Source organism: Fusarium mangiferae (genome assembly GCF_900044065.1).
Source record: "Fusarium mangiferae strain MRC7560 genome assembly, contig: FMAN_scaffold008, whole genome shotgun sequence".
Lineage (NCBI taxonomy): Eukaryota > Fungi > Ascomycota > Sordariomycetes > Hypocreales > Nectriaceae > Fusarium > Fusarium mangiferae.
The window spans coordinates 1,791,712-1,806,982 of NW_024573928.1; the positions used below are offsets into that span (position 1 = coordinate 1,791,712).

Genomic DNA, 15,271 nt, shown 5'->3' on the forward strand with positions numbered 1-15,271 from the left:
GGCACGGCACGGCGCAGCACAGCCCCCGATGCTGAGCTGACGTTGGGTTTTCACCCTCAGCTTAGGTTCCCGTTAATGAATCGTAGGCAGTTAATAAATGGGTAGGGGAGTAAAAATGCAAGGCTGATCCTTTTAACCCAAGTACGGAAGGATTGTCTGCGTCTTGTTTCTTCTCTTCACTCGCTCTTCTGCCACGTCGCATCACTCACTGTTACTGTTGCTATACATTGCCCGTTTTACTTATTACCTTAGACTCCCGTCTTCCCCTTCGGCCCAACGTAACGCTTAATACCTTAACTCTACTTTACTCGAACCTACTTGATACCCCAGCTTTCATATTCTCTTCTTTTCTATTTTGCGAATATTCTGCCGGCACTTTCTCTGCCACGGAATAAACGAGGTTGGAGGTGGATTATTTACTTGCTTCGCCAACCTCCCGCTCTCGGGGTTCTTCTCACTTTCTCGCCCCCACGTCCATCATACCTTTTTCAACATACAACATCCAAGAATGGAAGCTCGCTCTCTAACAGCACTAAATAACCTCGCGGGCAATCCGCCTCAATACCCTATCAACCCAGCGCAGGAGAAACAAGATCCTCTGACGCTCTATATCTCCAGAGTACCGGGTACTCGAGGTAAGACAACACCCCTCTCAACCCCCACCGGGTCTGACACTAACACCGCCTCTGAACCCAGATGTCATTCTATCACCTTTCAAACCACAACTCAAAAACGTTACCGCCGAGGATGTCGCCAGCTGTCTTTACTACGTCCACTTTGAAGCACCGTCGCTAGAACCTGCCGGTCCACTACGAGATGACGAGCACCGGTCTTCGAGTGATGAGAGCTCGTCAATACGGAATATTAAGAGGAAGCCTTTGCCTGGTGGCGCAAGACCATTGACGCCCCCTCCGACCGATCATCTTCCTGTACCTGGCTACGTAAACGAGAACCAGGACCCTACGAGAAGACGGGGCCTTTCGGTCAATTCGACCTTTGATCCTCGACAAACGTCAGCACGACATGGTTATGAACAAGAGGAAGAAAGCCCAGTTCTACCACCTCGACCAAACAATGTCCCCAGAATCCAGACTCCGGAACCTGCTGTAGCCCGGAAACCACTTGGGCCTCGGATGACATCGAACAATGCCTCCGCACTCGGCGACCATCCTCTCCCGCCCCTTCCACCTCCCAACCAGGGAGGTCCCGATTTCGATCGAATGCGTGCGACGAGTCGCCCTCCCCGACCGAATCGAAACACCGAAAACCGCTCTCCCTCGCCTCGAAAAAGCTATGAAGGAAAGCAGCCTTTTACATTAGCTCTAATCCGCCGTGATCCCAGCACAGGAAATCAGTGGAACGTTGGACATATTTCGTCTTTCCAGTCTGAAGCACCACCACCTGATCAGGACGACGCGAACCCGTTGTTCGCCTCTGTACCGCCCGTTGCGCAACCGCCAACTTCCGGGAACCCACCCATAAACGTTCAGATCGAGACTCTTGGCTATGGAAAGTTCCGCGGTATGCCTGCGCGACGGAGCTTCGACGCGGGCCCAGGCTCAGATATGACTCAGCCACGGGACGGTGGTATTGTGCTACAGAGACAAATTGCAATGGCTTACGGGAAAAGCTGGGCATCGAATTGGCGAGAGAAACTGCAAGACGGCGCTGGAAAGGGGCATGGGCGACAGGGTAGTGTCGGATCGATCGAATCAACCGAGGCCTCTTCGCCTGTTGAACCTGCGATTTCAATGCATCCTGGTCCAGGACTGAGGCCTCGGGGATACATCTTTACCAGTCCCTGGAACGGAAGGTGTGAATTCCGCACAGGAGCTGCTGGTCGAAGCTTGCGCTGCTATCACATTCTGCATGATGATAGACCAAGCAATCCTCTGGCTGAGTTCAGTCAGGGGCAAATCCAAGGTGGCGGTAGCGGCATGCCGATGAGTGAACTTCGATTCAATCTTCCTACAGCAGAACTCTTCAAGTCTGCTGAAGGTCGTGAGGAAGTCAAGACCCAGCTCCAAGGGCATTTCAACAAGTTACTCCGCCGCGATGAACGAGGTGATGGTTACGACAACGACGGCATGGTTTCGCCATTCGACATAAATCTTGGAAAGGAGAAAGCCGGCGGTGGCAACCGAGGAAAGAGAGCCAAGCTGGGCAAACTCATCATCTATCCTGATGGACTCAAGATGCTCGATCTACTGGTATCTGCAAACATGGGCCTTTGGTGGCAAGCTTGGGAGAAGAGTTTTTAGGGAACTCGTGACCATCTAAACCAATTTTTGAGATACCTACTTAATTTCTGGGGTTTTTGTTTTCGCTATTGTAAAGGTGGTGGTTTGCATGTTGGCTATTTACGTAGAGGGAGTTGCCGCGAGGATTGAGACGACATAACGATCATGTGGAAACGGCTGAAATACCAAAACATAGCAATTGGATGATTTATAGATGAAATGATTTAATTACATCAATTTTCCTTATTAATATGAGATCATCATTGGTTCATGATGTTTTGTGACGATGAAGTTCAGCTGAGGTCGATCACGTGCAAAGTCACGAGTGGCATTCCAGCCAATCAACAGCCTAGAGTTGTAATCCCGCTGAGCAACTTTCGTAGCCGAACACATCCATCACGTCAAATCGTCGCCTCCCGCCCAGCCCGTCCGCCTCAATTGACCCCGGGACGTCAAGTCAATTGACACTCCTTCGAATCTCCCCTCCTCCTCGATTATCCTTCTCGACACAATGGCTCACGCACTCATCGCGCGACGCCAGCTCGCCTCCGCTGCCACCAGCAGAGCTAGCATCCTCGGCCTGGTTCAACAGCGAAGCTACGCGACACCTCATGGACCTCCTCCCGCCAACTTCCGAACGAGCAAGCCCGTGCAGTGGACTTGGGACAGGGACAGCACCCTCGATCGCATGGGAAAGTTTTTCCTCATGACGGAGATGGCGAGGGGAATGTATGTTCTGCTTGAGCAGTTCTTCCGGCCACCGTATGTTATAAAGAACCTGGACATTGAGGGAGGGGAATTGGACTGACGAGGGATTAGTTATACAATTTACTACCCTTTCGAGAAGGTATATGACGTCAAACGAAGCTACATACGCAAATAACTGACCCAGTCAGGGCCCTATTTCTCCTCGATTCCGTGGCGAGCATGCCCTTCGACGATACCCCTCCGGTGAAGAGCGATGCATTGCCTGCAAGCTTTGCGAGGCTGTACGACACCACATATTTCAAGTGGCATCTAAGTTGCTGACATGAAATAACAGATTTGCCCCGCCCAGGCCATTACCATCGAGGCTGAGGAGCGAGCTGACGGATCCCGCCGAACAACCAAGTACGATATTGACATGACCAAGTGCATTTACTGCGGTTTCTGCCAGGAGTCCTGCCCCGTCGACGCTATCGTTGAGTCGCCCAACGCCGAGTACGCCACCGAGACCCGAGAAGAGCTTCTTTACAACAAGGGTGCGTATCCTACCACCTCCACAATCTACCAAGGTCGTCCTCCGAGATCATTACTAACAGTTCAACAGAGAAGCTTCTCTCCAACGGAGACAAGTGGGAGCCTGAGCTTGCAGCTGCTATCCGCGCCGACTCACCATACCGATAAACGATAAGAAAAGGAAAGGGAGAAGAGGAAAGCATGGTTTTTATGTTGTTTTGTTTGTTGCCTCGGGTCGTTTGAAACGTCGCTATTGTAGGAACAGGATCATTTTTTGGTGGAAAGGCGGCATGGGATACGATGAGGCTTCAGACGGAAGGGATGGGTGGGTGTACATAATCTAGATGTCCAAAATGCCTCTTTGTCACTCAATTGGCTGGTGTTTGTGAAGCTGAAGGTAGGAGAAGTCATGATCAAGAGGAGCAGTGTACAGCATAGTGGTGAGGTCGGTTCTTTGGTGTTGTGGTCACTAACGGGAGTTTCAGCACGTCAACATCATAATCATGATTCATTCAACTAATTATATACAACGAAAGGCTCAGGCTAGGCTTATTTGGGAGCTGGGTATGCGCACTTCTTAACCTCAGGCTTGGTTTCAGCAGCCGCGAGAGCAACCTCAGTCAAACCAGAAGCAACCTGCTTCATCCACATGTGGTACTGCTTCTCACTGGGATAGAAAGGACAAGCTGCCGAGCCACTCTCCTCGCCAAACTCAATAGTGTAGCTCTGCAGCTTGCTCTTACCGCAAGCCTTGCCGTAGAATCGGCCAAGGGCGTAGTCAGTGCTGGCTCCGGAAGTGGGATACAGACCAACAGCCTCTTGCACGACGTACTTGGTGGTACCAGCGCTCTCCATGGACTTCTTCATGCTGTTGCCGACCTTCTTCTGGACGTTGATGTCCTTGGAGGTAATGTACTCCTTGTACTTAGTCTTGGCGGTCTCAGCGTCGCCGAGAACACCACGACGTCCGTCAAACTTCTTGTTCGCGAAACTCTCCTTGGGGTCTTTGGTCTGCGCATCATCATCACCCCATGCGTAGAGAATATCGCCGCCGAAAGAGTGCAGGTCGACGAACCAGCTTAGGCTCTTGTACTTGTCCATGACCCAGACAACGTTCTTGGTCTCGGGCTCTGACTCGGGGCCAGTACCGTGGAAGACCTCACTGGTGGGATCCTCAGAGGCAACGGAGCTCAGATCAATGCCTGAGTTGAACGCCTTCTTGTAGTTGAACAAGAAGTCGTAGTTGCGGTTGATGTCGATACCAATGGCATCGGGGTTGCCCTTTGAGCTCTTGGGGTTGCGGTTCTTGCGCCAGCATGAGTTGGTGGATTGATCGTATTTGACACCATCGGGGTTGATGATGGGAAGGACGACGATACCGCCATCAACAGCCTTGCGGACTTGGGCAGCAGTGAAAGTAGTCTTGCCATACTTAAGACCCTTACCCGCCTTGCGAGCGTGAAGAAGGTCAGACAGCCAGTAGACTACATGATCGGGGCCACCACGCTCACGCGCATGGGCACCGCTAATGATGAAGAACTTGGGGTTCTTTCCAATCTTTGCACCAAGGGTCTTTACGCCCTCGTAGGTCTTGTAGGGGGGACGAATGAGCTCAACCTCCTTGAAGTTCTTAGCAAGACCCTCAAGAGCAGAAGAGACCTCAGCGGGAGTGAGAATGGACTTGAGGTTGCGGTCTGAAGTAGAAAGGCCCTTGGGGACGATAGTGCCTTTCTTGAAGCGATCGCCCGTTCCGATGGGGAAATCGGGTTCCGGGCGGGTAGCCTGTCTAGCGGCGAGGACTGCAGCGCGCTCCGAATGGGGGACTGAGTCGGAGGGGATAAGACAGGCAGAAGCCGAAAGAGCGTAGGCTAAAAGTTGAAGCTTCATGATTGGAACCCGTTGTAAGAAATGACTACCAGTGAGGGATGAGGAGTGAATGAAGTCCCAATGATGGGAGAGAAGAGGGTTATATTTAAGCTTAAGCTTAAGACAATTGATCAACGAGACATTGAATCTCCCGTACGACGTTGGAATTCTTGGCCCTGTGAATCAACTGGATTCCAGTGGCTCTCCTTCCTATCTCAGCCAGCTTCCCGTAAACAAAGTCCCCCTGGGGGCACGGGCAGACTGTTTGTGGTAGGTGAAGCGATAGATAACATGCAGCAAGGGGCCATGATTGGTTGAGTACAAGGAACGTTTGTAGACGATCTTTTGGTGATTACAATCTGACCTGGGGAACATAGACAAGGGACATTCATGCTGAGTCGGTAGTTGGTGCTTATTGGGGGAATTGGAAGCTTGGCCCTGGAATGGAGAGATGGAGGTTCAGGGTAGGAGATGTAGGATGGCTGGTCTGGCGGTATGGGCTTATCTGTAGGACATGGGGAAGTTACCAAAAACTGAAAGTTATCTTTTGGTCTACCAAGCATTGAATTAACATTTAAATCTGTCAATTGACAGATGAGAATGGGCAAACTCGTGAGTACTTTTGTCTAACATTTGGTAGTGTTCGTGTCAGTTGCTTCCCCAGATTGAAAGAGACCAATGGGGACAAGTTCGATTATGCTGACTAGACTACAACCAGCGTTTCAATCAATAAACACCATAAGTCTTACAGAGTACGTCTCACGAATTGACTTTCACCTCGATTCCACTTCCTCATAAGTTCTCATTACAACCAAGTTCTCAATGCCTTTCCTCTCCCTCGGCCTCGTCACCCAATCACACCTCCGCCCTCGCTGACGTATACCGGAGCGTTCCCCCGATTTGATCACGTGACTACGCCCAAACCGAGCTTAGCTTAGCTTTCTCCATCGGAACAGACCAGTCAACCCGGGTAGCAACGAGAAATTTATCATCACCTTCAACCTCATCATCCAAACTCCACCACCGCCCACCGACGTCAATTGACCCTTTCCTCCTCGACACCTGGGAAAAGAGAAAATACAGCCAAAATGTTCCGATCAGCAGTCCTCCGATCCGTCCGCGTCGCCGCCCGTCCCGCCATGCGCTCATTCGCCGTGGCGCCCCGCGTCGCTACCGCTGCCGTTCCCAAGATCCAGAGCTTCCAGGCCGTGCGGTTCTACAGCGCTGGCGGTGCGCTTAACAAGGAGGAGGTCGAGGGCCGAATTATGAGCTTGTTGAAGGGCTTCGACAAGGTGAGAAATCATCTCCGAGATGGCAATGGATTCACCGAGGGAATCCCCCTCCAAATTGCCGATCTGATAAACCAGTAGCTAACGATAGTCTTAGGTCAACGATGTCTCCAACGTACGTCTCGATAATCAACATATTCGAATACTTACCTAACCATTCGCAGATCGGTACCAGCGCTCACTTCGCCAACGACCTCGGTCTCGACTCTCTTGACACCGTCGAGGTCGTCATGGCCATTGAGGAGGAATTCAGCATTGAGATCCCCGACAAGGATGCCGACTCCATCCACTCCGGTATATCTAGCCTTTCCCCCCTTTAGCTCCAGAACAGCATACTAACAAACCCCCAGTCCAACAGGCTGTTGAGTACATCCTGAACCAGCCCGACGCCAACTAAACGTATATCTCCCAAACCGCCACCCCTCTTTTCCTCCTCATTGTACAATTACCACTCTCATGACCACCGAAATCCTTCCTCGGCAAGGATTTAAAAGACGCCGATAAAAAAAGCCAGCGGGGGATATTGAAGGGGGTGGTGGTGGAAGGAAAGATATAACAGCGCAATATAACGCATCAAGTTCTTTTTTAATCTCGGCGCACCATGAGACGGTTCATTGTTTTCCAGACGGTCGTGGAGGAGGGAGCCACAGGAGGAGAGCTGAAGAGATGTTTGAATGAAAGAATTGGCGACGAGTGTTCGGCTTGAAGTGTATGCTTGACGTCCTCCTTCACTGCTCGAAGGAATGCCACGATTGGCTATTCCCTGGTTTTCATACTGTAAAGCAGTGAATACGGCGAATGGGATACATTGAGTTCGCTGAGTTGGTGAAGGGTAGAAGGTGGAATCTCTACTCTGTGGCTTTGTATAGTGTATAGAAACACCCAATCTCTCTACCTACGTTCTGTGACTGCTCCTTGTAGAGCTCACATAGCCGCTATCCCCGATATCACATCCCCACCAGGTAGTATGACTAGTACGCAGGCCTCATTATCACGTAAAGACCCAAAGATCTGCCGCGAATCAACATTACATCACCGCAAATGGCTAGGTACGAAGTAAATCCAGTGCCAACAGGCCCGGTGAACACGTAATGTTCATTATGCATCCTCCCATACATGCAGCTATTTTCATACATGATTTGCCTCGATTTATCTAGCGAGGTCTTGACCCCCATTTGCGATTGTTTTTGTAGATCCGAACCTCCCCAAAACACCATGCCCAAGATGACGACGTTACCAAGCAGAGAGACCCAATTATGCATCGAGCATGCAAATCAGCCTTGCTTGTTACCCTCATCAAGCCTAAAAACTGAGTGGGCAGAAATCAGATTCCATCCGCCTTCCAAAGCAGCTCATGATATGATAGCGATTATCAAGCAATATATGAAAACAGAAAATGTCAAAACTCCTGGCCGTGTATCCTATATCCTTTTTGATCTTGGCCATACTAAATTGCCATGCATCCTCATATTTTTCTTTCGTCCGTTCCACTCAAGCGTAAAGCTTGCTGGCGAAATGCAGTATGTCGTAGCGACTGTGGTATTGTCCGCTCAAGATCATGGCTCATCAACTCGTCACCTCCTTTTTTTGTCTAAGCTACCAACTCCGACGCTTGGCTGATAAAACTGAAACCAGTTGTTCAAAGACGCTATCCTCCGCCTTCGGCCTGGTTGTTTATCGGCCGCTGACAGGAACTCCCTTTGTTCCATTGGTGGAAGGCTTGCCGGCGACAGCACCAGCATAGCTGCTCCAGACATTGGCCAAGCCAGCTGAGGTCCTCTTGGGTGACTTGATAGAAGGCTCACCGTCTTCCTCCATGCCCTCCATGTGGAACATTTCGTCGTCTTCGTTGATTGGGGTAGTGAATCGGCCATTCATAGATGAGCTGATGCTACCGCTTGACACATGACGTTCCATGCCACCACGCTCTTTGCCAATAGGACTGATGGGGCTAATGGCACTAGCGGTAGCACCAGCTCGAGCGGCCGCGGGGTGGAGAAGAGGGCTAGAATTGCCTGCAGTGTCATCAAGACGGCTTCGCTGAAGTTGCTGAGAAAGCATGGACATGCCGTCACTGCCAGATCGCAAAGAAGATGGACGGACAAATCCATTTGTGCCTCCCATCTCTTGAGAAAGAACAGAGTTCCGGAGTGGGCTTCCTACGTGACCAAAAGCAGAAGCACCTCGGAGAGATCGGGAGGTTTCCTCCTCTTCCTTCTGTCGCTGGAACATAGGACCCCATCGGCTAGGGCTGGTTCCGATGGGACTGCCGTATTTGCTGAGGCCCTCGACATCGCTGTCAGCTCGCATAGAGCCACGGCGAGCCTTTTCGACTGGAGTCAAGAGGTCTTGGAGGTTTTCGGGTACATAGTTCTCGGGGAGATTGTCGTCATCGTCGCCAAAGGCAAAACCAGGCTCCCAGTCTCGGTCAACAGACGTCTTAGGCATGCTGGAACTGAGCATCCGGGGCTTGGTAAAGCGGGACGAGTGCATAGCTCGCCTGCCAAAATACTCCTCCCCGTTGGCTTGATGAGAGTTAGGAGGGCTTCTATCCAGAGGGGCCAAGAGGTGTTCCGACGAACCAAATGCTGAAGTGTGTAAAAGCTTGAGAGTCTCCGACGTACGCGAGTCCTTAGCATTGCTGAGCGAAGGAGTTGGCGATTCGATGCCAAATTGGTTGGGAACGGACGATGGCCACGGACCAGCGGGGAAGCGAGCAGCGTTGGAGATGCCATTGGAATCGAAAGATGCGGGGAGAGGAGCGTCTAGGACAGAGAGACCCTTGTTGTTGATAGGAGAAAGTCCCATGCCAAAGCGCAAGGACTCTTCGTCTCGGGGAGAACCGTAGTTGGATCCAGTATAGGACATATCGATGGTTGGGAGACCATTCTCAAGGCTAGGCTGTCGACCGAGAGTATGTTGATCTTGTTCATCGTAGGGATATGCCGGAGTGTATGCTGGAACGTCAGCGCGGTAGAGGGAGGTGGTAAGGGCGCTGGTGGAGGATTGATTGTTGCTTGCGGAGGTGGGGTTGGATCGACCCGCGAGGGCGGAAGTATTGCCTATCGTGACGCCATTCTTTCCGTAGTTGATGCGTCGACCGTCAGGGAGGATATGGATATTTGCGCATTTCGGACCAAATTTGCAGTTTCCCTGTAATTGAAAGACGATCGTCAGTGCTGCTGTGGATTGGAGGCGTTGCGACGTGGTGAGGGGTGGATGCGGCTGGCAGCGGGCGATGGATCATGATATGGCGCACTCACCTTTGCAAAGTATTTGCAGACGTTCTCAGCAGCGTTGCTCAGATCGTGACTGAAAGGACAGGCATTACCAGCCTGACAAGCACCTTGGCGAAAGAACTTGCAAGGAACGTGGGACGTATCTATGATCCAGTCGTGTCAGTAGGGACGACATTTGGTATTCAAGGTTTGGCGGGGGTCGTGTGCAACATGCAACAACCACGCAGCAAAGCAAAGCAACAATGGGTGGACATAACGTACTCGGGGGACTTCGGGGTCCATCGAAGCGGGGAGTATTCGCCATAGCGCTCGCCTGAGAGTGTGAACCGCCGTTGGCAACGCTGAGGCTACCGCTTCTGGCGTGGCGGTATTCAGGCATGATACTCTCGTGTTGGAGGGCTGATGATGGGTTGAAGCAATTCGCGATGGAGGGCGAAATCGGGGGGCGGGCCGAAGTCCAAGGTTCGAAAGAAGGGAAGGTGGAGGAAGGGCAAAAAGAAAGTGGAGGGAGTTTAGAAGAATCCGAGTTGGACACCGGGAAGTCAAAGAGGAGAGTGCTATAATGGTAGCGAGTTGAGTGAAGCCCAGCGGCGGAGCGGGCGGCAAACGATGGCCCGTAGTGGGTGAAAGTGGGCGAGAGTGGCCGAAGTGGGCGTTACTTTAGGCGTCGCAGTGTAAAGTTAGGCGTAGCAAGACTTCGTGGGTAAGAGAACCTGGAAGACCTGACGCGATTGATGCAATGCGAGTAATGGGGAAATGGTGGGGGCGTTATGATGCTCCTGTCCTGCCCTGTCTCTTCTGTTTTGTCTGTGGCCTGGCCTGGGCTGTTCTTTGCGAGCAACGAGCGACGGATATGGAGGGGTGAACAGACAAAAGTGACTTTGATATCCCGCAGTGATGATATGCTTAAGCTTGTACCTCACGGACGGGGTATGTCGCCGTGCCCGGACTCTGATGGTGCAACCGGCAGCGACGGCGGATATGTTTCCACTACCGGTAAGATAATTGCGAGTAAGTCGTAATTAGAGTGGCGCAAGATGATACAAAAGAGTTGAGATAACGAATTGAGCAAGTTCAGGTTTTCTTTCTGAGCTGAGGAGAAATAAATGGCGGCGAAAGAGAGGCACCTGACAAACGAGGATCTGATCCTGGTTTAGATGCGTTATGCCCTGTAAACCAGAAATGCTACCCCGTACTTCCTATTCTGTAGTACCACTCACTCGAGTTGTCGAGTACTGTACTCGGCAGGCAATGCAGTGCAGATGTTCGCATCGAATAGCGATCCGCTTGTATGAGGCCACTTTTGTTTATTGGGTCAGCCAAGGAAATACCTCCCACTCTGCAGTTCTATATCCGGAAATGTTCCAGATGGCTTAGATGAGAAGATAGTAATCCAACTGCGGATGTCCCGGGATACTTGTTTTGGTGTAAGACGAGTAAGACCTATAACTCTGCTAGGTATGCTATGTCGCTAGAGCCGTGTGAGGTCGTGATATCTCAGGTGACCGCTCACGTAGAAGGATCAAAGAATGTAAAAAGTCGGAGAGAAGTAAATGGAAGAGCCATCATACAATACAGCAGACAACGCGTCTCAGGTGGGAAAGGGCTGCCTCTTAATATACCAGCCTCCTCTGCTTACATAGCCTACACCACCAGACAGCCATCCATATCCTACAGACCTACACTTTGAGGTCCTAGACTTAGGCAGAAGATTCAACCTGAAAACCGCCAACGTGACTGACTATCGGACCCGAAACAAACCTCATCGTGTGTGTCTGTTGGCCCACCCGCCCGCCTAGACACCTCTCTACTCTGGGTGCAGACACGGCTGAGGGTGGGATAACAATGGGTTGTGGAATTCTTCAACTCTCTACAATCTGAAACATCCCATCACAGCATCCACTTCACAAGTTTACTGCATCCTCACCGGTAAACTGGAATGGCGCGGAACGTTGCGAACCGGGAGTCAGCCTAGCCTCGATGCGCAGTTCTTCAAGCCTCAACCCATGAATCTGGGAAAAGTATCTCTATGAGCTGCGTATGCTTGAAGCTAGAAGAATAGACTTTTAGGTTATTTGACGTCCCCCTTGATGGCTTGGCCTCTCATTTGCTACATGTCCCTCCCAAAAGGGCCATCTGGACGACAAGCGAAGGGAGGAATCAGGCCATCAAAAGGTCACACACGCAGATGGATGTGCTGAATAACTTGTTCTGATGCATATGTACATCTCTTAGGGTTGCACTTGAGACCGGAGGAGACACCATGCTAGTATCATAGATCTCATCTCACCGGTCTGGATCTTGCCGTTCTTGGAGCTATCGAAACATCCCAGCCTTCTCATCCAGTCATATCCAGCAGAAGAATATGAAGTGAAACATGCTTCCAATAGAATACAACGGAGAGCCCGCGAGTGAACCTGGAATGTTAGCCACGATATCATAGCCCGAGTCCGTCGACGTTGAAGCTTCATGTCTAGATTCCTGTGCCAGTGCCATCGCCACCGGCAGGTGTGAATCAACACCACCCTCTCCAACACATGCCGATTCCCCATGTCAAATAAACATCCATGACAGAAAAAAGCCATCCATTTTAGGGGATATCGACAGAGCTGAAGTCCTCGTATCTCTTTGCTCGTCAAGGGTCCCCCAAGATTTACAGGTCGCCACCCGCCGATTTATTGCCCACCATGACAGGACCCTTACAACTTCCAAGAGCCGGATATCCAGGGTTCCGCACCTGACGATCTTGCATTGCCTCTTTTTGAATAGAAGGGGGTAAGCATTTCGCGATAATGACGATACAAGATCCCTGTAAACTGATTCGTAATGCTGTGCGTGGTCCGCTGGATGTCTTCACATCATGTAGTTGACTTAGAGTACCGTGGTGTCTGCCCATACAGTACAGATGTTGGCTGGATTGTACATACAGAAATGGATATCCCTGTCTGTCTGTCTGACATACATACATAGTACATACAATTTCCCCAAGCCACCAACCGTTCATAGTCATCTTTACAATCAAGGCAATCAAAGACTATTCCCAACTCGGCCGACCAGACCCTCGACCCTCGTGTCCATGTGCGCCAGGATGCACCCACAGAGAGTCGTACCAGGGTCTCTACCCATCGACAATCCCTTGGCGTCAGTGCCTCAGCCCAGAACAAGTCGAGGCGGTCTCGATTAGGATTGTATGTAACGCGTTTGCGCTTGCGCAGCTTACCGTCTACGAGACAATATTACTGTACCGACTCTGCTGTGTTGTCCCTGCACTTGAATCCCATCTTGGACGACGCATTTGGAGAAATGACTTGTTGTGTGACATCAACCTCGCACAGCAGTAGATGCGTATCACAGGAACATGTTATATATCTCCGTGTTAAGACGCCTACCTTCGATTTGTGGAATCATTGCATTCATGTCCTTCTCCTCTGGGCTATCGGTGTTACCCCAATGCATTGTTTGTAAGTCATTGACGACATTCTCCATGCACAACCCCTGTTGCGTGGGATGTGATAACTTCATCCCTGGGGTAGGACAAAATGCAACAAGATGTCAAGTTGGATATTATTGAGTTACACAATCACATCTGCATGTATGTATTTCCTGCAGTGTCCAGCCCAGCCCAGCCCACGACATATCGGGAAGACGTGATCTTGGGGGCGCCGTTCTAGTGGAACTCAATCAACTGTTTCCAGCGGCTTTGACCCCCTGACAAACGCCCAGGTCAGTGCACTTAGAGCGAATGGCTTGTAAGGAGGGGTAGATGACGGTCCGAGCGTCGAGTCTGTGGGTCTCTGATCCAGAAATAGCCGTGCAGTTTGGCTTGTTGGCACCTCAACTTCAAGACTCCATTTATATCAATTATCAGACATTCACGATGAGGCCTGACGTTATTTACGATACAACGCGCATAACCGAGATGCTCTGCTCTATGCTTGTCTCAGTGCCATTCAGGCTATTTTGAAAGAATGATACGCTTATCGTCATCGCCCGGGCAAAGCCGGATCTAGCGAAGCTTGGAGTGTCATTGTTTTATCATCACCACTTTTCCCACATGACCTCTCATTACCGACTCACCGCGTGTGCTATCTCCGGTCTATCCACACCTCCCTGATACAGCCGCACCTTTTTTCTTTCTGTCTTCTCATTCTCCGGCTCGTTTCGTTCCATCCCGAGCCTTGTCCATCTCCACTATGTTCAAATATCCCGCGATGCCGCTGTCTCCGCGCATCCTCTCCGGTAACTATGGCACTTCCCTGCTGTAGGCCTTGGTATCTTTCACTAGTCTGCAGATGCATCGTACGGGTAGCTTCCGCAGGTCAGGATGGCTGGCTCTTTCTACCCAACGTACATACCCTTCAGTGGCAGCCGCATTCACCTAGACCAATTGACTGCCTCATCGCGTCACACATCCTTGCCCCTTCAGCTCTGATTGTACAGTGCTGAATCTGGACGATTCGTCTCTGTATGTTTATGTTTTGCAGGCGTTCGCAGGTGATTGTGCATGGGAACAGCCTTGTATTGGGTTCTTTGAGTTTCGACCTTGCAGATCTCAACCAGTAAGCTTGAGCTTCATCTGTCTCGGGATCAGTTTCTAGACCTCTATAATCAAGGAACCTGTACCCGATTATTGATCAGAAAAGGAGAGCAACCTTCTCCAACTTTTGGGACTACTTTCTACTGCGCCACGGCCGGGCGAGATGTCCTTGGTTAAGCCATCAGATCAGCCTTGGTTGTCTCAGGCGGGTGATCATCAACACCACCACCACAATCAAGACCCTCCCCAAAGAGTGGACAAATACTTGAGACCTTCAATGAGGGTGCTGAAATAACTGGTATCAAGGTCTTCCAAATTTATCCTCATTATCCGAAACTTGTCCCAGTATTTCTGTCACTTATAATCCAGGTCTCAAGTTTTCTTACATCCTGTCGCATCCCCATCACAACCCTTTTCTTGATTCGTTCCTCTCACATTTCCCCTACACCCATCTTTTATCCTGTCGATGCTTTTGGTTTTGCGAAACACCCCGTATGTCTGTCTCTCGTGGTTATCAACTGCCGAGAAGTACTGACGTTTTAGACCGGGGTTATGATATGGAAATTTGCCTCTTCTTTGACCCTCAGACTCGCAGCCTCTGTGTCGTTAGTCAAGTCCATCATACGACAGCCTTGGACAAATGTATTGGCTGTTGCATCTGAAAGAATATTGGCTGTCTGGTGGCTTGGCTGGCGTCCCCAGATTTGGCACCTTCAGCCTTTCACATCGCATAAGTGGCGTCCCTGTCGAATGTTCTAATGTACGCTGCTTGTTCCCGCCCCTCTCTCCGCAAAGCCGGGTTCACCTTGTCTGTCTGGCTTTGTCTCTCCCTGAGTCACAGCCAAACACCAACACCACGAGATGTCAACTTCTCACAGCCTT

The 15,271-nt window shown here is 50.8% G+C and overlaps 5 protein-coding genes across 5 annotated transcripts; 3 read left to right on the top strand and 2 right to left on the bottom strand.

Annotated features, from left to right (window-relative positions):
• Positions 1-508: 508 nt before the first annotated feature.
• Positions 509-2,261, top strand: FMAN_11544 (uncharacterized protein; the record flags this gene model as incomplete). The annotated part of the gene is made up of 2 exons (XM_041834372.1): positions 509-635; positions 697-2,261. 2 exons carry the CDS (start codon positions 509-511, stop codon positions 2,259-2,261), a joined length of 1,692 nt encoding a protein of 563 aa, XP_041684643.1.
• A 490-nt stretch (positions 2,262-2,751) lies between these two features.
• FMAN_11545 (CI-23 NADH-ubiquinone oxidoreductase 23 kDa subunit precursor) lies at positions 2,752-3,626 on the top strand (the record flags this gene model as incomplete). Its single annotated transcript, XM_041834373.1, has 5 exons — positions 2,752-3,002; positions 3,060-3,087; positions 3,137-3,229; positions 3,283-3,481; positions 3,550-3,626. 5 exons carry the CDS (start codon positions 2,752-2,754, stop codon positions 3,624-3,626), a joined length of 648 nt encoding a protein of 215 aa, XP_041684644.1.
• A 381-nt stretch (positions 3,627-4,007) lies between these two features.
• Positions 4,008-5,345, bottom strand: FMAN_11546 (uncharacterized protein; the record flags this gene model as incomplete). The annotated part of the gene is made up of 1 exon (XM_041834375.1): positions 4,008-5,345. The coding sequence occupies one exon, from the start codon at positions 5,343-5,345 to the stop codon at positions 4,008-4,010; it is 1,338 nt and encodes a 445-aa protein (XP_041684645.1).
• A 1,067-nt stretch (positions 5,346-6,412) lies between these two features.
• On the top strand, positions 6,413-7,010 carry FMAN_11547 (putative NADH2 dehydrogenase (ubiquinone) acyl carrier chain precursor; the record flags this gene model as incomplete). The annotated part of the gene is made up of 4 exons (XM_041834376.1): positions 6,413-6,616; positions 6,711-6,728; positions 6,778-6,907; positions 6,964-7,010. 4 exons carry the CDS (start codon positions 6,413-6,415, stop codon positions 7,008-7,010), a joined length of 399 nt encoding a protein of 132 aa, XP_041684646.1.
• Positions 7,011-8,287: 1,277 nt separating this feature from the next.
• FMAN_11548 (uncharacterized protein) lies at positions 8,288-10,231 on the bottom strand (the record flags this gene model as incomplete). Its single annotated transcript, XM_041834377.1, has 3 exons — positions 8,288-9,766; positions 9,877-9,995; positions 10,114-10,231. 3 exons carry the CDS (start codon positions 10,229-10,231, stop codon positions 8,288-8,290), a joined length of 1,716 nt encoding a protein of 571 aa, XP_041684647.1.
• Positions 10,232-15,271: the final 5,040 nt, after the last annotated feature.